The sequence below is a fragment of the Brachycentrus maculatus genome, unplaced genomic scaffold (genome assembly GCF_059751285.1).
Source record: "Brachycentrus maculatus isolate JH-2025_06_01 unplaced genomic scaffold, ASM5975128v1 h1tg000199l, whole genome shotgun sequence".
Classification (NCBI taxonomy): Eukaryota; Metazoa; Arthropoda; class Insecta; order Trichoptera; family Brachycentridae; genus Brachycentrus; species Brachycentrus maculatus.
The window spans coordinates 3,382,760-3,403,818 of record NW_028280950.1 but is presented as its reverse complement, the minus strand read 5'-3'; the positions used below and the strand labels follow the sequence as shown (position 1 = coordinate 3,403,818).

The following is a 21,059-nucleotide window of genomic DNA, read 5'->3' as shown; positions in this document are numbered from 1 at the left end:
CTTAACTGGTTGCGTTTTTTTCCCCACCAAAATAAACATATTTTAAATGGGACTTTCAATTTATTATTTTTAAAAAATATATGGGAAAAACATGTTTAAAAAATAGATGATCCGGAAGTTCTTTTCCAATCCATCATCGAAACTGCTCTCGAGATAGTTAAAGGAGGATTTCAATATATTAAAAATGATTTACTTCAACAAAATGTTGTTTTTCGTTTCACATTGATTCCTAACAAATAATAGAATGATAAACAAAATGACCAGAGTACAAAGAACAAAAAAATTTAAATTAAAACCTTTAATTTTTACCCAACAGTTATTAAAAAAAAATGGAAACTAGCATGAGTCACAATATTTATGAGTAGTTTATTAATTTGATTTTTCTAATAATATAACAATAATTATTAAATTAAAATTTTCTCAAAATCGATAACTCATCAGTAAGTTTTTGCTTCTCTGGAGAATTAACATCAGCATCAAAACCAAATATTGGCGTATTAAAAGATTTTAAAATTTCGCCCATTGATTCGGCAGTCACTTTGTGGTAATATGTTATCTCTCTATGATTGGTGAACTATGTATATTTAGTACTCATAAGTTTAAAAAAGATACGCAATTTATTTATTACTAAAATACTGTTTATTTTTCATGTTTAATTATATCTAGGTTAATTAGGTTTGTCAGTTTATATTATGAACATATAATTCAACTTTCAAAAGTAAAAACCCCGAGAAAAGCAATAGAAAACAGTCTTCTCTCGGATTTCTTTCCAGGTGATCGTAATAGATTTCTGAGAAGATTATAGTTACCTTACAAACAGAGAACTTTCCTACTAATTTCTAACATTTCTTACCTTTCAACTTTCAAAGCAATTTACAATAATTATTCAATTCGTACCTCGGCGTTTTAATCAATCATAAATAATTGTTTTAAATTACACATAATATAATAATGTAATTGGCTTTCCTGTTCTGCAATTATGTACATTGTTCTTAGTAGGAACCGTTTTTAATAACTTAGAATTTGCGATTCATATATAATATTATATAACCATATTTTCAAAAAGTATTTCGTAAGTACCCACACATAGCGATATGGTACATATTTTTTTGTTGATAGTAATTAATATCTTACAAATAAAAATAAATATTTCTCAAGGCCTGCTTGTACATAAATCTTTTATAAATAAATTGTTTTTTTTTTAAAGTAGTTAAATTGTTCATTACATACTACAATATTTACTTTACAAAATGAGAACATTAAAATATGAAAATAAATAAATAAAATAATTTATTAATAATTATCTTAGACCGAGGTAGACTTTGAGAATACGAATTTACAAATATTATTCATTTTAATATTTCCAAATGTTAATTTTTCAGATTTAAACCAATTAAAAGTAAGTAAGTTTAGTAATCAAAATACGTATTTTTTCTCAATTATTCTTAAGCTCGTATAACAAAAAATAAGTATCGATAATAAGTATGATACATTTAAATATGTACTAGAATACTTTTATTTTTATTTACAAAAATACCATTGTTAGAAAAAAAAATTTTAGGTACATTGAATGACGTGTAATTATCATAAATAGTTATTATTTAATGGCGGCAATGCTTCAGGCAGATGTTATATATGTACATATTTTGATTCAGTCGGAACACGATTTTCTTTTTTGATTTTTTAAAAATAAATGTAAATAGCTGTGTTGTACTCATTCTCAACTCAACCCTATGTTTGTTTACACTCTTTTCATCCAAAGTAAGCATTTATAATTTTCCCTTCCATTTGTTTTTGATATTCCATCATTTCGTTAAACGTTTTGAGTTATATTAAAAGTATAAAAATTATGATTAAGATGGCATAGGCTGATCAGGTAACTGAAAAGGTTAATAATAAAATTAAAAGATATATTAATAAAACATCCTAATGTAAATGTACAAAACACTATAAAAAGTGTCTATTTTTCTCCAGAAACATGTTATTTTATTTTATATTAGTTCTTAATCATATAAAAATATTGAAATCCAAAATTGGAATGGTAACAATCAATAATCAATGGTTCTTATTAATGATATTAATAAATATAATTGTTTTATAAAATAAGTCACCAGTGGTGCCATCTTGTAAGTAATTGTGTACAAAATTATCTTTATCGTATTATTAAAAATAAAAGTCTGAAAATACGACAAACATCCTAATCATATTTTTATTAAGACTTCTTCGTAAAGAAATTGTTCTGTAAAAGTATTTATATAAAGTACACAATTACACAAAGGTAATGTGGTGCACAATTGGTTTATTTGAGCTTTATATGAATATGACTATAAATATAAATAAATGTTTCAAGTGATGCATTTTAAATTAAAATAATCATAGTACCTTTTCTTCTTCACGTATATTAAGTTCTTTGCCAGTTTTCTCAACCATACTAGAAAAAATGCTTTCTTTATTTTTCAGAAGGTTTTTTGGGGAGTCAAATTCTACTAGCTTACCTCCAGCCATTACGATAACCTACGAAAAAGCGAAAAAGCACTTAATGTTCATTCTATAAAATATTTTAATGTATTTATTGAATAGAATTCAATAAATACATGCATTTAATGTATGTTTTTATTGAATAGACATTTACTTTTTGGAATTCATTTTATATATTTTTTTCTATAATGACAAAACTATGTACCGCCATTAGTAAAAAAATACAGTGAAATCAAGATACATATTTAGTTTGATTTTGATAAAAATAATTAAAATAAATTCAATAATTTAGACGATTGAGTTTTTTTACACATTGTTAATCTATAATATATAGATTCATCGGAAAAAGAATACAAGGCATAGACCAAACTGCTTATTTGTATTTTAGTAGATATATATATATATATATATATATATATATATATATATATATATATATATATATATATATATAAATATATATATTTATATATATAAAAATAAATAAAACCCTTATCCGCACCCCGCTGGTGCATAGGGCACTGTTTCATATAAACGCAGTGTTATCTTGATCGTTTACATATGAAGGAAAGGTGATCAGCCCTCCGCTTCAGGTACCAGCCCAGGGTATTATGAAATAAATATTAGAGTGAAAAAATCACTTATATTTATTTGACCCCCCCTGGGAATCGAACCCGGGACCTCCAGAACGGTAGCCGAGCGTGCTGACCATTACACTACGGAGGCGGACATATATATATATATATTATATATATATATATATATATATATATAACCAAATCAAAAACATGGAACTCACCTTATCGGAATCCATAATTGTTTTCAGTCTATGAGCAATTGTAATAACAGTACACTTAGAAAATACAGTACAAATAGTACTTTGTATTAATGCGTCAGTCCTAGAAATAAATACAAAATTATTTTATTTTATTTACTTACATTTTTAATATTTTTCGCTATATACAAACCATATTTCAGGCATTAAGTAGTGGGAGGGAACATCATAAATAAATAATCTACAATTAGTGGATATGGAATCTTCAATTTTTTTTTATATTTTAAACCCTTATCTGCACCCCAATGGTGCATAGGGCACTGCGTCATATAAACGCAGTGTTTTCTTGATCGTTTTACACATGAAGGAAAGGTGATCAGCCTTCCGCTTCAGGTACCAGTCTAGGGTAATATTGAATAAATATTTCAGTGAAAAATTCGCTTTTATTTATTTTACCCCCCTTGGGAATCGAACCCGGGACCTCCAGAACGGTTACAATTACAGGAAAAAAATGGAAAAGTATGCAGTAGGTTACTTACTCATCGTCCACATTGGCTGTGGCCTCGTCCAGAACAATGATTTTGTGTCCATGGAGAATAGCTCTCGCGAGGCACACCAGCTGCCTTTGCCCGACACTAAAGTTAGCCCCGCCCCCCGCCATACCGCAGTCCAGGCCGCCGAGTTGGGACACAGATGGTTTCAGCTCTACCTGAAACGATAGGCATTTTAATTTATCGTTTACAGTTAGTATTTCACATGTTGATTAGTACAATCACGGTTCATACCTGATCAGTAGAGTTACTAACAAATTAACTATAGTTATTTTGTCCGCCTCCGTAGTGTAATGGTCAGCACGCTCGGCTACCGTTCTGGAGGTCCTGGGTTCGATTCCCAAGGGGGGTAAAATAAATATAAGTGATTTATTCACTGTAATATTTATTTAATAGTACCCTGGACTAGTACCTGAGGCGGAGGCCTGATCACCTTTCCTTCATGTGTAAACAATCAAGATAACACTGCGTTTATATGAAGCAGTGCCCTATGCACCATTTGGTGCGGATAAGGATTTTTATTATTTTGCTAAAAATGCAGTAAAATTAACTCGCACCAGCAAATGAAAATCTAAATATTTTTAATGAGAGATAATATTAATGACCGAATACCACTGGAAAAATTTATATAGGGGTAGACTGTTGTTAAATATTTACTCAAACATTTATTGTCGATAAATTTATCAACAGGTTGTCGACTGAGTTAAACGCCTACTAGAACATACGAAAATCTGCCAATAAGGGAATACTATCGGTCTATTTGCATCAGAAAAAGTAAATGAGAGAGCCTTCTCACTTCTCATGCAATCTATGTTATATCCAGGTTCATCCCAAATACATATACTGATCATCAATATAAAGGCAATATAATGGTGCCTATCTATCTATAATACAAAACATTAAATACATAACATGTACTAACATATTGAGTTTAGATATTATTAAACTACAATCACTCACCTGTTCTAAAGCTTTCCATATTTCACCATCAGTAAAAGAATTGAACGGGTCCAAATTACTTCTCATCGTTCCAGTAAAGAGTACAGGTTCCTGCGGTATCACAGATATTTTGCTTCGTAAAGTATGCAATCCAATTTTAGATGTATCTATCCCATCGATAGTAATCATCCCTTCAACTTGCTCTAATCTTAAAAGGGCGTTAATGAGGGAACTCTTCCCAGCCCCGGTTCGTCCAACCACGCCAATCTTCTCTTGGGAGGAAATTGAGAATGACAGTTCGCGAATTGCGCTGGTTTTGCAGTTTTCGTATTGCAAATGTACATTTTCAAATACTATGCATCCTTCCTGCGGCCAATCGTTTGGAAGAGTTAAGTCTGTTTCCAACTTTAGCGGAGGCTCATTGTCTAAGTTGATATATTCTTGAATCCTGCAATCAGGAAGTAGGTTACAACAATCTGTTAATGATAATTTTAAATCTCTGATTTCACTAACTAAATTTTGTTAGTCATTCATCTGAATTGTATATTTTAAAAAATCTCCACATTGTAATGTTATATTTACCTCTCAACACATGTCATGTAATTTTCAAGTTCGGCCGCTTGTCGAATTCCCCATTGAAAAACAGTTGTTAATCCGATAATTTGAGTAACGGCCAAACCAATATTAGTATCGATGACTTCTAAACATAATTTAAAAACGGACAATGTTAATCAATAAGCAATTCGTGAGTAACCAAAGACGTATGCATTGGAATAATAAAATCCTTACCACTTCCAAATACGAAACTGAAAATGATGAATGTAACCAACAAAGAAATGATCAAATCCACCCAGTAGGCGAAAGCTCTGGACGTTCCCATGAACATGTAAGTAGCGGAAGAATAGGCATCGTGATAATTATCGAATTTCCGAATTGCATGTTCTTCCGCCTGCATCGCTCTTATAGTCACGACTCCTTGCATGGAAGCACTCAGATGTGAAAATACTGGACTCCTGGCTGAAATATTATTTTTTTTAAATACGTAATCTCGGTTTTGACCTTTTGAATCCATGAAATGTAATAAGTAAACAAAATACCATACCTACTGCCTCTATACGTTTTACACTAGTAGAAGTTGCGATGTAGTAATTCCTCATGAAATATACGGTGATTACTAAAAAAGCCATTGGAATTATTGAATACATATTGACTAAAGCGACAATCAGGAAGATCCCTGCCGTTTGCAAAGAAATCTGCAAAATAAAAATATTTTACCACGTGGTATGAAGATACTAATAAATATTTAGTATTTAAAACTGTGACAATGTACCGATAGTACGTCGAATATCAAAATTGTCAACAAGTTATCGACACAGTCAATATCTTGGGAAAATCTGTTGAGAATTCTGCCAGAGAAGTTGGTATGGAAGAACGCCATTTTGGCTCTTGTTATAGAACGGACCATTTTGTCATGTAGCTTCAGGGATGCTCTCATTGCCATACTAAAGAACATTACGGAACGAATCAGAGCTGAACAAATCAGGCCTGTGACGATTCCTGAAATTATGGTAATTACATAAATAACACAAAATTATTATTAGGGCTGTGAGCAAACTGAAATTTTTCATTCTGAATTTATCAAAAATTTTGTTACATTTAAAAAGGCATTAATGTTATATTAATTCTAATTCTAATATATCCTAAATGAAATGGACAAAAAGTAAACTTCATTTTCACGACTTTTATTTTATCAAGATTTGTGAACTTTGGGAAAATCGCCCTACTTATATAGTACCAACATATGTTCTTGAATAACCTACCTCCACATATCAAAATATATACCCAACGATTCCAATTATCTTCTATATCCAATGATTGATAAGTGGAATCAGAAGTAACATTTCCATTTAAACTGACAGTAATATTACTAACTGAATAATGCCTGTTCGCATATAACGTTTCTTCTATTTTCACCCTGAAAATGGTAACAAACACCAAAATAATTTTTAAAACATTATTTTTATGAAATATCTCGGTGTTCATAAATAATTTGCATAGTTTACCAGTATTTATTCCAAAAGTCATAGCCGGATGCAAATAATTGCATCAAAATAAATACGATCATTAAAATGGATACCGTAAATCTGGAACCACTGGCATCTATGTATTCTCTATAAACCTTCATTTCAATATTACCAGAACTATGCTTTTCTTTGTTTTCGTCACTTGGCACCTTTAATAAGAATAAAAGTAAAATAAGAATATTTTTTAAATTATTTAAAACCTTTCTGAAATGTTGCGTGATAAATTGAAATCATTCCTATACCTTTTTCGAATCAAGTTCTGCGGTTTCGACAGTTTTATCATCATTCGCATTTTTTCCTACAGGGTCATATTCTATTGAATAATTTTCTAAAGGATTTCTTGGTTCAATGATGCCATCATTCAAGTAAACAATCTGGAAACAATAAATATTATAAAAATTAAAATTTACATACAAAATCCATTTCTAAAATAAAACTATATCAAATCATACTTAAAACCTTTCCCATAAGTTACTTTTTTAAAAGGAATAACCAGCAAAGCCTCTACTTTTAGAGGCTTGTCTGCAGGTAGGATAGTAAGGATAGGGAAGTTAAATGTGAAGAATACACCACAAACACCCAGACCAATTGAAAACAAATCTTTCTTGAATTCATTTTGCAATGACGAACGTCTACCCAACTACACCACAGCGCCTGTAATATTATTTTTGCCATGTAATTATTACTACTATAATACAATACTTAAACTCATTCAATTTAAATTCATTTTGTCAGAATAAAATCATGGTTTTCAACCACTACCTTTGCGCATATAACATGATGGTATCGGTTGCAACGAAACCTGGTCACTGGTCAAATAAAATTTATGTAGAAAAAACTATATTGTTGTCATTTTATTATAATATTATAATATTTAGTATTTCATCTACATCTGCTTCACCGATAAACATTTTTTTAGGAACGATACAAACTTGATCAGGGTTACTAATGTATTGTAGCTGGTGTGTAACAAGGATGACTGTTTTGTCCTTTAGAAAGTCTACAATACATTGCTGCACCAAGTGTCTCGCTACACCGGCGTCTACTGCTGAAAGAGGGTCGTCCAAGAGGTAAATGTCTGCAGATCTGTATACTGCTCTCGCGAAGTTGATTCGTGATCGTTGACCTGGAAGAAATTGATAATCTAAGATAAGGAAAAGAACCAAAGCAGAGGATATCATGGATCGCGTAGCAAAACTCAAATGGCAATAGGCAATCATTTTAATAAGGAGATTCCGACCTGTCTAAAAAGAAATGTGTACGAATTCTGCATACTGCGAGTGAACACATATGCACTACCGACTATGGCTCTGACAAAGAGAAATGCAGAAATGTTCAAGTGCACACAGCGATACATGGAAAGATTCATGCTTAGTTTAAATCTGATGGATAAAATAAAAAACGAAGATACCAGGAAAAGAACCAATGTAGAGGATATCATGGATCACGTAGCAAAACTCAAATGGCTATGGGCAGGACATATTGCAAGACAGGACCCCACAAGATGGACCCCAATTTTTTTACGATGGAGACCTTGGGAGAACAAAAGAGGTGTCAGAAGACTTTAAAAGAGATAGTCCGACGGCATAACCGTCGGACTATCTCTCTCATAAACGGCATGTGGTGGGTAGAAACTGGCTGCAAGCAGCAACCAACCGCAGGAAATGGAAAGAAGGGGAACTATATCCAGCAGTGAAGGGCAGAGGGCTCATGAAGAAGACAAGTTTGTTTGATAGATTCTGGGTATAACAGCCGCCATAGATGGAAAAAGTTCTAAAAATATATACATTGACATAAATTGTATTCACAACATTTTGAATGTGTCCAAATACTTATTCAAAAATCTGGGTATTTCCACTTGGTCTCTCAAAAGGGGCTCTGCTAAATAAAAGCTTTCTAAATCCAATCATAAATGGCTGTTGTGAACTCAATCATGGATAAAATATGTATGACTTCCAAAAAATTTAATAGTGTGGTTGTCAATCATGGGTAAACGTGTTTAAAGTGATCTCTTTATCAACCTATGAAAGTTCATAAGCCCTGAAAAAATCAGATTTCTTTATTCTTCTTCATCTTTGTTGAGATGTCAAAAATATAAATTGCATTATTTACCTCCACTAAGTGTGGCACCTCTTTCTCCTAATAGGGTCGCATCACCGTCATAAAATGTTTCAAAATCTTTTTCCAAGGCGCACACCGCGCAAACCCTCTTATAACGTTCTTCGTTCATCGGTGAACCAAATAAAATGTTGTTTCTTATTGAACCTAGAAAAATATTAATAGTAAAGAAAATTTGATCTGTTTTAAGGATTAAGTTTTTTTTAATCAAATATTTATCAATTACTCACCTGGAAATACCCATGGTTCTTGAGAGGCGTAAGATATTTTTCCATTTATTAAAATTTGACCATCACGACAAGGAAACTCCTTTAAAATTGCGTACAATAGGGAACTTTTTCCTGATCCTACTGGTCCACAAATTATCGTCAAACTAGAAATCAAACAATTACGATATAAACATATTGACTTGTATAAAAAAAGAGCTTTCAATAATAGTTGTATCTCAAAAAGTATAACCTTCCTTTTGCAATCTCCAGTTTTATATCACTTAATGTATTTTTTTGCTGTGTAGGTTCCCATTTAAAGCTAAAATTTATTATACCTACAGCAGTCTGCACTTTATTTTCTTCTGTAGCAATTTCCTTGCCTATTATTTGATCATTTTCAAGAACTCTCTCATGGTTTTGAGGAAGAAGCGGACGAGCAGATTCATCGACATCTTCATTTTGCTTACGACCTGTGTTACTGAATGGCGCATTTGCAGCCTGACTACATTCGTCTTTTCCAAGAAAGTTTTCCAGTCGATTGAATGTGGCGGACATTTCTTGAAACTGTTGAATAGCTGCAATTGAAATAAGCTATTTATGGTTCTGACTGAGAACATATGGTACATAGAAAATTGATCGTTTTCTCAGCTCACCAAGTTGAAACCAAGACGTCATCGTTTGTTTCAAAATTTCGTAAGAGCAGACTGTGATGAAGAATTTTTCGGCAGTTATCTTATTACCGAGTAATATGTAGGCCAAAATACTTAAGAATATACTAAATCTTGAGATTATATTTTTTAATGCGACCAATATGCCTTTCAAAAGAGCTGTTTTCCTTACTTCTTTAATTTCATCCCTAAAAATAATCAAAAAGTCATTTTAGTTTAAAGAAAATTGTAACTTCTATTAATTGCCGATCTATTTTCTACTTACTCTCTACCAGAATTCAGCAGCTGGTTAAATCTTTCTTCCCATGCAAACATTTTTATAACTTGTATTCCAGATATCACCTCGTTTGTAAGTTGAAGGCGTTTGTCAGTTAATTTTGCTGTTTTAAGTCTTAATGCGGATATTTTTTTGCCTACCCACACTGTAATTTATTACAAAAAATATTTTAAAATGTATAAAACTAAAGAGAAATTACAAAGTAAAAAATGTGAATTTATAATAACTTACTTTGATAAGGTATAAAGGCGGTCATAAAAAGTACGCCTATGAATGCGGATACTCCGATCTCCCTCCAAATGAAATAAGTCAATATAAGGCACTGTAATGGAGATACTATAAGATATAGTAGCAGAACGGTTCCCAAATCAAATCGCCTCATATCATTCGATAGCAAGTTTACGATTTGCCCAACTGTTGTTTGGATGAATGCAGATTGGGAAAGCCGCAATGACTGCAACATGTTAATGAACAGAAATTATAATTTTATAACTAATTTACACACACACATGACAATCCATAACTTATCCAGAATTTTAATAAATACTAGTGTGAATGGTCATTTTAATTGAAAGAAAAGAACAATTCTTATAATCCTTCCAATACACTTATTTTCATTCAATACGCTTCTGCCATTAATTTATTCATTAAAAAAAATTAGCATTGGAAAGGATTTCAATATGTCGATTTAATAAACAAACCAAAAAAATTATTCAGTTTTACTTAGTAAATACCACTATTTCTTAAAATCTGTAGTGAAACGTGTTTCGATGCATTCTGCATCATTTTGTATGGAACACCGTATTGAATGCATCAAAACGCGTGTCACACTAAATTTTAATAAATAGTGGTATTTACCAAGTAAAACTTTCATTAAAAATTGATAGATTTCATAACTAAGTGACTCCAAAGAGCAAGAGCAGGGAGACTCTTGTTCAGACTCAGGGAGGGAGTAGCTGACCGATCAAGGTCTGGAATGTGTCCTATCTGGGGCATGTGCTGAAAGGAGAGAAGTACGAGTTATTGCACCCAATCATAAAAGGCAAAATGGAGGGTCGATGAAGTGTGAGCAAAAGATAAACCTCCTGGCTCCGGAATATACGAGATTAGCTATGAGATCAGGACCATCGAGGCGCTGTTTAGAGCTGCCCAAGACAAGGACAATTACTCTTCAGTGATAGACGACGTCAGGGGGACCGGACATGACACGGACAGAAGAAGAACAAAGACAGATGGTTAGTTTTTCTTCTTCTTATGCCTTGTTAGGTCTTCCCAAAGTTGGCAAAAGCTTTGCGGTCTTACGCTGTCCGGAACAATTCCTCCACTCCTCTCATCCCGGCCCTGTCGCGAATGTTGCAAAGCCACGATGTTCGCTTTCAGCCAGGTCCTCGGTGTCCTAATTTTCCTGAATATTTGTTTCCCGAAATTTAATTTGCAGAATGTAATATTGATTTGCACGAAATACGTGACCCAGATAATAAATCTTCTGGACTATTGGACAAGAGTTCTCTGTGTGATCCAGCTCTTCTGAGAATTTCTCTATTTGTGACCCTATCCACCCAGGAAATACGAAGCATTCTGCGGTGAATCCACATTTTAAACTCTGGTTAATTAGTTACAAAAATAGTAATAATTGATGTAATTAGCAATTTACCTACCTTCCTGTAAGTGAGTGATCCCAGCGCCACCCTGAACTTTAGCCCTAGGTGGGAAAAGAGTAACGCGCAGGGGTGCGTGGCTAGAACATAGAGCCAGTTAGTGCAAGCCAGCCCCAGGGCGACCCAAAGGGGCTCATGGCCACTGAAGGGCGGAGCGGCAGGACCGTAATACGATATTAGTTTACCGAGCATCAATGGTTGAGCTACCCTGAAAAACATAATACGAGTTTGAAGTATAAAAACGATTACCAACCACAAATCTATAGACAAAAAATATGAACAAAGGTTAAATCAAAAGATAAAGAAATGGTTGCATTTAACTTTTATTGATTTAGACTTAAGTTTTATACTGACATTTCTGGGTAGAACTGCATTTTATAAAATAAAATAACAACTACATAGTTTTTTTTCCACAGATATTTTATTAGACCAGTAATCAGGTTTCAGTAGTGTCCAAACACTTGTTCACAAATCTGGATTATCTCCAATATAATAAATTAACTGGTCAAATTATAAGCTAAAAAAATGAAAAGGACATTTTCTAGCGTTTCTCGTGTATGTGAATATAATCCTGGATTCGGACCTCACTTACAAATGAAAGAGTTTCTACTCAGTAAAAAAACTTCTTTGTTCTCACTTTAGATGTCTCTAGTGAAATTCTAGTCATTCAAGCAATATGTTTCAAATTTGAACAATATATTTAGTATTTCCAAGAATTTCAGTACTTAGTGTGGTTGTTAATCATCTGTGGAATTGGTAAAAGTTAAACGTGTATAAAGTGATCACTTAAACTAGCCCAAATGACGGTCGTAAGCCCCGTAAATGCCCAAACTTCCGTATTCTTTTTTATCAATGTTGAGATGACAAAAAATAATATAATTACAAGTTATAGTAAAGGTTGTAAGTATGATTTTATATAATTTTATTTTAGAAATATAAAATTAAAAAACATGGGTCAATCTGGGACCATTGGTTGACAACTTCAAACTCGTTCAATTTAAATTCATTTTGACAAAAAAAATACATAAAATCATGCCTTGTTGTGTATATAACATTTTTACGAATTTTGTCTAGCCTCTCACAAGCCTGATAATGGTGGTAACGACGAAACCCGGTCACTGGTCAAATAAAATATATTTGGAAAAACTTTAATTATAGTTGTTTTTTTATTTTAAAAATATATCTTGTAAAACAGCAATATTTTACAACATTTTGAGTGTGTCCAAATATCTTACATCTCACCAATAGATGTCTCTAGTGAAGATCTAGTGATTCAAGCACAAGGTTTCTAAATTGGTTCATATATATAGAACTTCCAAGAATTTGAGTAGTGTGGTTGTCAATAACGGGTAGAATTGGTGAATGTTACACGTGTGTAAAGTGATCACTTAAACCAGCTTATGACAGTCGTCAGCCCCGTAAATACCCAGACTTCCATATTCTTCTTCATCTTTGAAGAGATGTTAAAAAATAATAGCAATATTTTAAATTAATAACGACTATCTGGTAATAAAAAAGAAAATCGTTTACTCAAGAGACAATTATTTTTAAAAAAACTCACCTTATAACGCATTCTTTTATGAAAAAAAAGAATAAAGAGATAGATATCTCCATTTTAAAATATTTTAATACAAGCTTGTATAGACTGGGTTTATCTTTTTGTCTCTCTTTGTCCCAAGCTTCAGAAAACTTTGAACCCAAGTCAGCTGAAATAAATAAAATCAATCTTATACCTCAATTACATTATTTACATTTACAACATTTTGAGTGTGTCCAAATACTTGTTCACAAATCAGGATTATCTCCAATTACAGGAGTTATTTTCATATAATTTTTTGACATCTCATCAAAGATGAAGAAGAATATGGAAGTCTGGGCATTTACGGGGCTGACGACCGTCATAGGCTGGTTTAAGTGATCACTTTACACACGTGTAACATTCATACTAATGTAAGAGTTTCTGCTTAATAAAAAAGCTTCTTTACATCTCACCAATAGATGTCTGTAGTGAAGTTCTAGGGATTCAAGAACAATATTTCAAAATTGGTTCATATATATAGAACTTCCAAGAATTTGAGTAGTGTGGTTGTCAATAATGGGTAGAATTGGTGAATGTTACACGTGTGTAAAGTGATCACTTAAACCAGCCTATGACGGTCGTCAGCCCCGTAAATGCCCAGACTTCCATATTCTTCTTCATCTTTGATGAGATGTAAAAAAAAATATATATATATATATTTACATTTATGTAGAAATATGAATTGTGTGGATATTTTTTTTGTTTTTGTGTAAAAATGGCAAAAGTCTGATTTTTTATATTTGTTTATTCTTCAAATTATTGTAACTATGCTATCAAAGACAGGAAAGATTACCATCCACTTATTTAAAACGACAAAGTTTTTTTTTATTATGATGGGTGTAATTTTAATGTATACTTTGAGTAATATGAAATAAAATACAGTAAAACCCCGATATAACAGACTAACAAACTTCGCATATAACGTACAAAATATCCTGTCAAATATAAAAATAAAAAAATTAAAAACCTCTTGTTAATATTATACATGCTTAGATTCAAGTGTCGCCGCATGTAAACAATTTTAGCGGCCATGTTGATCACTTCGTTATTGATATAACTATATTATCCGCATTTTCGTAATTTTAGATACTTGATAATTGCTGAATATTGTTTTTAAAACAAAGTGCAAACAAAAGTTGATTCCTTTTTCAAAGCAGAATTACCGAAAGCAAGCGCGTCGATCGTCCGAAAGCAAGCGTCGTCGTCGTCCGAAGACAATAAACAGACAATTTTGTTTGTGTTTTGTATTGTTTCATTATATCTTAATACAGTGTTCATATTTTCAAAAATAAGTTTTTTTATTTATTTTAAACTTTCGGACTTTCGGCTATAACGTACACCCCCCCCCCCAATCAGTTCGTTATATCGAGGTTTTACTGTATTGGTATTTCTCACACGCTCACCTGAATCGTGTTCTTTAAGTGGTTCAAAAATATCATTTATATCCAGCGGACGTTTGTAACCAATTTTGAAAATACTCGTCGTCCACCTGTGGAATGCGTTAAAAATAATAAAATTCTAAATACAATATTAAATTAATAAAAAAAAAAATTAAAAAAAATATTTAGCATGCCATCATCTTTTGGCACAACAGAACAAATATTTAGCAAAGAGATAACTTATCGGTATACTTCTCAGAATTCTGTGGTTTTTGAGCTATGATTATACGTAATTGAAATGGCATAAAAACGAGCGGTTTTATGCATATTTACATTATTTCATAATTATCCATTACATTATCCATTATCTATTTACGGGATTGCAAATTTATGATATCGTCTATCGTCACGGCACAACTGATATCAATAGTCTTTACGGTGCAATCTGGAGTTGACAGTAAATTTACCAAGTTCGGGAAGGGGTGAATTCTCCCAGTGCTGTATATTTTCATGTTGACCAGAGGGTCGTAACACGTCTTGTTCGACAGATGAGGTTCCCAAGATCATTCAGAGGCTGAACATTATATAATATATAGACAATAAAATAAATGTCATACAATAATATATCGTAGTCGTACAGGAGAAAGTGACCAACTAACCAGGAGGGCCATTTAAGTCACTTTTCCTTGGCAACAAAATAAACATCAATGAAGTTTTAATTAAATTAAACACTTGAATAATCCACTGAATTGAGTTTTATTTTTATTTACGACTAGTTTTAATTTGTACCAGAAGATGAAAACAATTGTCGTTTTCGAAACTAGTCGTAAATAAAAATAAAACTCAATTCAGTGGATTATTCAAGTGTTTAATTTAATTAAAATAATCATGTCATTCCACAAAGTTAATGCCGAATCAATAAATAATATCAATGAAGTTAGTCATTTTTAACAAGTCAATATGTTATACTTCCAAGTTTGAAATCCTTTGGGAATTTTTTCAGGGTAATACTAAGCTGGGTAAGCTAGTAAGATATCAAATAGTCGATGATCACGTTTTTTAATAAAAAAAAACACTTTCTCCTGTATGACTACGATGTATTTAATAAAACAACAGGATTGCCTAGCGCCATTTGACGTTCCTCGCTAATAATGCAAAGGATGAATAACACAAGGACTTCCAGAGAGCGAGTAAAGGTGCACAATAGTTCAATTGGATGTATTTTAGAGGAAAATGACATTTTGAAAGGGTGGAACTTAAAATATGACTTCGTTCTTTAATGGTATAAACTAGCAGATTTAAAATACGATATTACAAATTTAGATAAACACTAATTTACAATTTTTGTAACAAACCAACTTTTTTTATCGAAATTTTATAACACAAGAAGTAACCCGAAGAAGTGCGAGAAAAGATAATGAAAATACAAAGCAGGAAAATGATAAGCGGTGTTTTATAAGCCGAAAAGAAGAATAGAGAGTCAACGAGATGACAGGTAATTTAAATAACATAAATACGAAGGTCATTCATAAAATAAGGTTGCCGTATATTTTTAAATATACAGTTTTATTGTCTACCTTAATTATACGTCATTTTAAAGTTTAAAATTTACTTTGTTTTTCTACATAATCGCCGTTTCTGTCTAAACACTTTTCAAACGATGCCCCGTCTTTTATATCCCCAATCATAAAATTCTGCCGTCATTCCTCTAAGAAATCGAATAACCTCTTCCTTACTTCATCATCAGTATGGAAGCGCATTCCACTGAGGGAACACTTATTGAAAGGTCACTTGATGACTCATCCATTTGACTTAACGTTATCTCTTGCTTTGGTCACACCTACAATGGTCGATGCACCTAGCAGGAATCAATGCGGGTGTTTATAATAATTTATGGGTTATGGATGCCCTTTTATATAAATATGCCTAGTTAAGGGTGCCCAAACTTTTTTTGAACTGGGAGATTCTTTTCACAAAAAGCTTTTACTTCTTCTATTTTTTTAAGTGCTCGCGCTATTGATTCCTATATGATTCCTATATAACGTATTTAAGCACATATTTCTAGTTGAAAAAGCAAAATAAATCAACATATTTATAAATATTATATTTGAAACATAACTCATAAAATATATCTTTATGTTATAACACAGGCAACAGGCAATAGAATAAAGGATAGAAACAGAGCGCCAAAAAGATAATAACTACTTTTTTAAATGTATTCAATTAATTTTTTTTTATTTTTTAAAAATTTTTAAGAATTTAAAAAAAAAATAATAATTTTTAAGCTACTTACCAAAGTGTTAAAGCAGAGAAAAGACTGCAATTGGCTCGTGGATTCGGAGGTCTATTTCTTTTATCGGGAGCCATTTCAATTATGTATTATATTAGGTGTAGTATTCAATTAATATTCAATGAAAAATACCCTGAAAAAATATTTCAGAAAGTTACTTTAAAAATGTTTAAACGGTACTAATATACACTACATATTAAGCACAGAAAATTTGTCTACATTTTAAGCGTGCCGGCAAGAATGACTCACTTTATATTTTCTCGTATATTTAACTCTTCCCACGTGCAGTATCATACATTTTGCAGGTTTTGTTTACATTGTTTACGTTGGAGAGTGTGCTCTTGTGCTTAGAGAGGGACTTACACTGTTTTTTTTTTAATTATATATAAGTATATCCACGAACAAAAGTATTGAAACTACACGTTATTTTTACATTTTCATTAACTAATTAGATGGGGACTTCACTCTTTAATGATATTTACAAAATAATGTTAAAATAGTACATAATCAATAATAATTAGTTAGAATTCCCGAACTTTTTTTCCACATTTCCGGAAACGCTGAAAATGTATTGTTATAGTTTTAGCAAAGGCTTAACGTAAATAGGTAATTTTCGCGGTTCTGTATTATTCGCTTTATATAGTACGAATTTTTATTATGTATTACTAAATGTAATACACAGGCAATATTTGTTTTGATAATGTCAATGCCTTCAGGAAAATTTGGGTTCCCAGTAAATAACAAAGATGAATTTTTGTTTAATATAAAGAAATTAGTGTTTATATCACAAGTCAGTAATTCACGGTAAATACTTACAAGCATATGAAGATTAATAATAGATAATACATATCTATGTTTATTACTATCTATTAAATACGAATTCGGATATGGGCAATTAATCCACAAAACTTTTTATTTCATATTATCACAAACTCCGCATTCACTCGCACTGGCTTTAACATTGAATATTAACAGATACTAGCGCGTAGCGCGACTCACTGTGGTCGTGAAAAATATGTTTCGATGTAATATATGGCTATAGATTAGAGATTGTAAACCAGCAATACGCGTGCAATATTTTTATTTACCATTTTTGGTAGTCAAAAGGTATCACTATTTTTTTTTAATACATACAATATTTTTTTAGCACAAGCTATTAGTTACATTCGTAAGTTGGTTTTGTAAGCACTATGACATTTCGCTCACTTCTTTCAACAACGTCATATATCAAAAATCAAGGCCTACTAGAGTCTCTAGTCGGCCTTGTCAAAAATCGTCAATATTCAGTTGTGCATGTTTTCGGAATGCCCAGAAAACGTACTATACCAGCAAATTTTTAACTTAATATTTACCCAGTTGTTTTTGCATTTTGAAGAAAAGGTACTGTTTAATTATTTTTTAAAAATGTAATAAAAAAATTTAAAAGGAGAAAAAACATTAATGTTTTACCTAAAAAGATCTGTTGCACAGTAGAAAGTTCAATAATTGGCTTGATATTTATTTTGAATACATTTTATTCTATTTTTAAACCTTAAAAACGATCTGAAAAATCAAGTTTTTATTATATATGACGTTGTTGAAAGGAGTGAGCGATTTGTGGTGTAATTTTAAATCACATTTCTTATCGATTTGAAACTTCAAAGGCAAAATGAGTTTAGCTAGTTTTTTGACATTGATTATTTGCTATTTTATTTAATATTTTGTTAACTTTAACAAAACTGACACCCAAGAAAAAAATGTCGACTATCTCTGCTTTAGATAATACACTCTATTTGTTTGTATGTATGTAAGTATGTATGTTTATAAATTCATACAAATCGCAGCTGATTTGTGTTATATCACAGCTATATAGCTATAGCCCAGTCGCTCGCTACTGGCAGCTACTGACCTATAGGCTGTCCTTAGTTTGGCTGTCCATTGTTAATGTGAAACAGCACGTGGCTGTTTCACATCACAGGAATTCATCTAACTGTGCACATAACAGTTTTATTCCAAGACAACATTTACGTTTTATTTTACTTCCATAACGATATTATCAGCTGTTTTATTATATCTACATCCAGGTAAAATTGAAATATGTCCCTACTTTTTACGATTAGTAATAAATGCATATACTCCTTAGTAAAATGATTAGCATTATTTATTCCGCATGCACATAATTATTAAAAATATTACACTGTACTTATTTTTTACAAATAATTTTTTCTTAAAAGTAAAATTAATGAATTGAACCTTTTTAAAATTGAAGTGAACATATTCATATCAAATTCAATTTTTTTAAATAAAATTCGGGCTAAGTATAAAATGTGTAGGTAATATTATGTAATGACCATCTACGTGTTGCTACATATTAATTTATATGTGTAAATATTTATTGTGTATTTTGTATAGAATCAATAATTCTAATAATAAAGGATATTTTACTTTATAACACACTGGTTTATATTTTTTTTAATAATTTTTATTTTTGTAAAATACAGATAAGTAATGAATTCAAAATATCGTCTTTAATCTGAAATAAATAAAAAGATTCATAATATTAAAAACCTTCTTCTTCTTCTTCTTCTGCTTAGTGTAGCCTTTGTGACCTGTTTTCAAGAGGGATTAGCCTCTTGCGATGTCGATCCTCATCTCTTGGGGTTGGCCGTCCAATGCAGTGTGGGGGAGTCTAGATGGTTCCATTCTCCTCACATGCGCATACCATTGTGTCCTTCGTTGCCTTCCCCACCTAACAACATCTCTCGCATACATCCCTTATCCTGTTGTTCCTTATTCTGTCTCGTGGACTATTGCCAGATATGCTTCTTAGAGTCTTCATTTCTGACACTTTAAGCGTGTTTTTTGTGACTACAGTGTCCGCTCTGCTTTCGATCCCATATGTCATGATGGGTCGCGCACAAATTTTGTATATTAAAAACCAATTTTCAATTTACCAGGACATGAGGGCAAGAGATGAGGTAACAGGAGATGGTATAAAAAAACCTTTGTCATTAAATTCATAATGATAAAGGTTTTTTTATACCATTTCTTATATTTTTGTGCGGACTGAACTAGGCGGTTTGAGCTCTGACCAATTGCCAAGAGCTGATTGATGTACTCGATCTCGTGATAAATAAATAAAATTTGATTTCAAATACCAGGTCAGTATGAATGTTCACCTAACCCGATGTGAGTATTTCATGATTATCTCCATGTCCATAAACCATTTTGATTATTTATTATGAAAAATATCATAATGCTTGGTAGTAACAAATATTAACCATATTAAATAACAAGCAGATTTATTATTTTCTCTATAAAACATTAAAGTAAACTATTAAATTAAATGATAAGATATGGTGAATAAATAATATCAGATGTGTCGTAAAATGGTATGATTTAATCTTACAATTGTCGCTAGTCAACAAAGCAGACCTTCAAACCATTATCACTGGATATTCTGAATAAATTGTAGTTGAATATCACCTATAAAAAAGTTTTAAAAATTTCATTCTGGTTTTTTTTTTTTACTAAGCCTCTGCTACTCTCACTCATTCTAGTTATCATTATATAATTCATTTGCAAGCCATCTCCTTCGTATAAATTTTTAGTCTAACTTCCAGTCTTAAAGATCAGTGTAAGAGTTGTCATAAATTAAACTTAAATACATTTACTACCCTATGTAAACAAATTACATAAAACAGTGTGTAAACTATAATATGACTAATGGGTAACTATTACATCTTCCGTTATCTGTTTCGGATGGTGCTTGTTACTTTTTCTGGGTTCATATGTCTTTCCAGCTTAAGTTTTTTATTTAAAATACATAAGCTGATAGAAATACGGAATACGCAACCAAATTTGCATTTGCGTATTGATTAGAGTAACTAGCTTTAAATGATTGGATCCAAAACAGACTTAAGTAACGACTTCTTTAATATGAATCATTATTTAATTAGGTTTTTTTGTTCACAGTACAAGAACAAATAAAGCCCTATTTATTTTCAAAACCTTAATATATAGGGAGAGGTAGAGAAATTGGCAGCGGCTTTATGCTATTTAATATTATACCACA

General features: G+C 31.6%; 1 protein-coding gene across 2 annotated transcripts; it reads right to left on the bottom strand.

The window, feature by feature from the left end:
* Nucleotides 1-135: 135 nt before the first annotated feature.
* LOC148307479 (putative multidrug resistance-associated protein lethal(2)03659) lies at nucleotides 136-18,005 on the bottom strand. 2 transcript variants are annotated; one of them, XM_088263435.1, is made up of 24 exons: nucleotides 17,822-18,005; nucleotides 17,009-17,138; nucleotides 14,740-14,825; nucleotides 13,319-13,463; nucleotides 11,758-11,965; nucleotides 10,331-10,553; nucleotides 10,088-10,244; nucleotides 9,808-10,010; nucleotides 9,405-9,729; nucleotides 9,176-9,318; nucleotides 8,940-9,092; nucleotides 7,760-7,953; nucleotides 7,070-7,201; nucleotides 6,807-6,976; nucleotides 6,564-6,718; nucleotides 6,074-6,300; nucleotides 5,846-5,996; nucleotides 5,533-5,760; nucleotides 5,326-5,443; nucleotides 4,765-5,191; nucleotides 3,793-3,962; nucleotides 3,278-3,377; nucleotides 2,383-2,514; nucleotides 136-1,880 (listed from the first exon to the last, which is right to left on the bottom strand). In XM_088263435.1, exons 2-24 carry the CDS (start codon nucleotides 17,080-17,082, stop codon nucleotides 1,854-1,856), a joined length of 3,948 nt encoding a protein of 1,315 aa, XP_088119561.1. In that variant the 5' UTR covers nucleotides 17,083-17,138; nucleotides 17,822-18,005; the 3' UTR covers nucleotides 136-1,853. The 2 variants fall into 2 exon arrangements, with proteins under 2 accessions (XP_088119561.1, XP_088119562.1); XM_088263436.1 differs by lacking the exons at nucleotides 13,319-13,463; nucleotides 14,740-14,825; nucleotides 17,009-17,138; nucleotides 17,822-18,005 and having other exon boundaries at nucleotides 11,754-11,879.
* Nucleotides 18,006-21,059: the final 3,054 nt, after the last annotated feature.

Bases quoted from the DNA above. Each gene is read 5' to 3' on its own strand.
- LOC148307479 (XM_088263435.1), bottom strand. From the start codon at position 17,082: ATGGCTCCCGATAAAAGAAATAGACCTCCGAATCCACGAGCCAATTGC. The intron at 10,554-11,757 runs GTAGGTAAATTG...AACATGTTGCAG, and splicing joins GATCACTCACTTACAGGAAG to TCATTGCGGCTTTCCCAATC. The intron at 2,515-3,277 runs GTGAGTTCCATG...GCTTTTTCGTAG, and splicing joins CAATTATGGATTCCGATAAG to GTTATCGTAATGGCTGGAGG.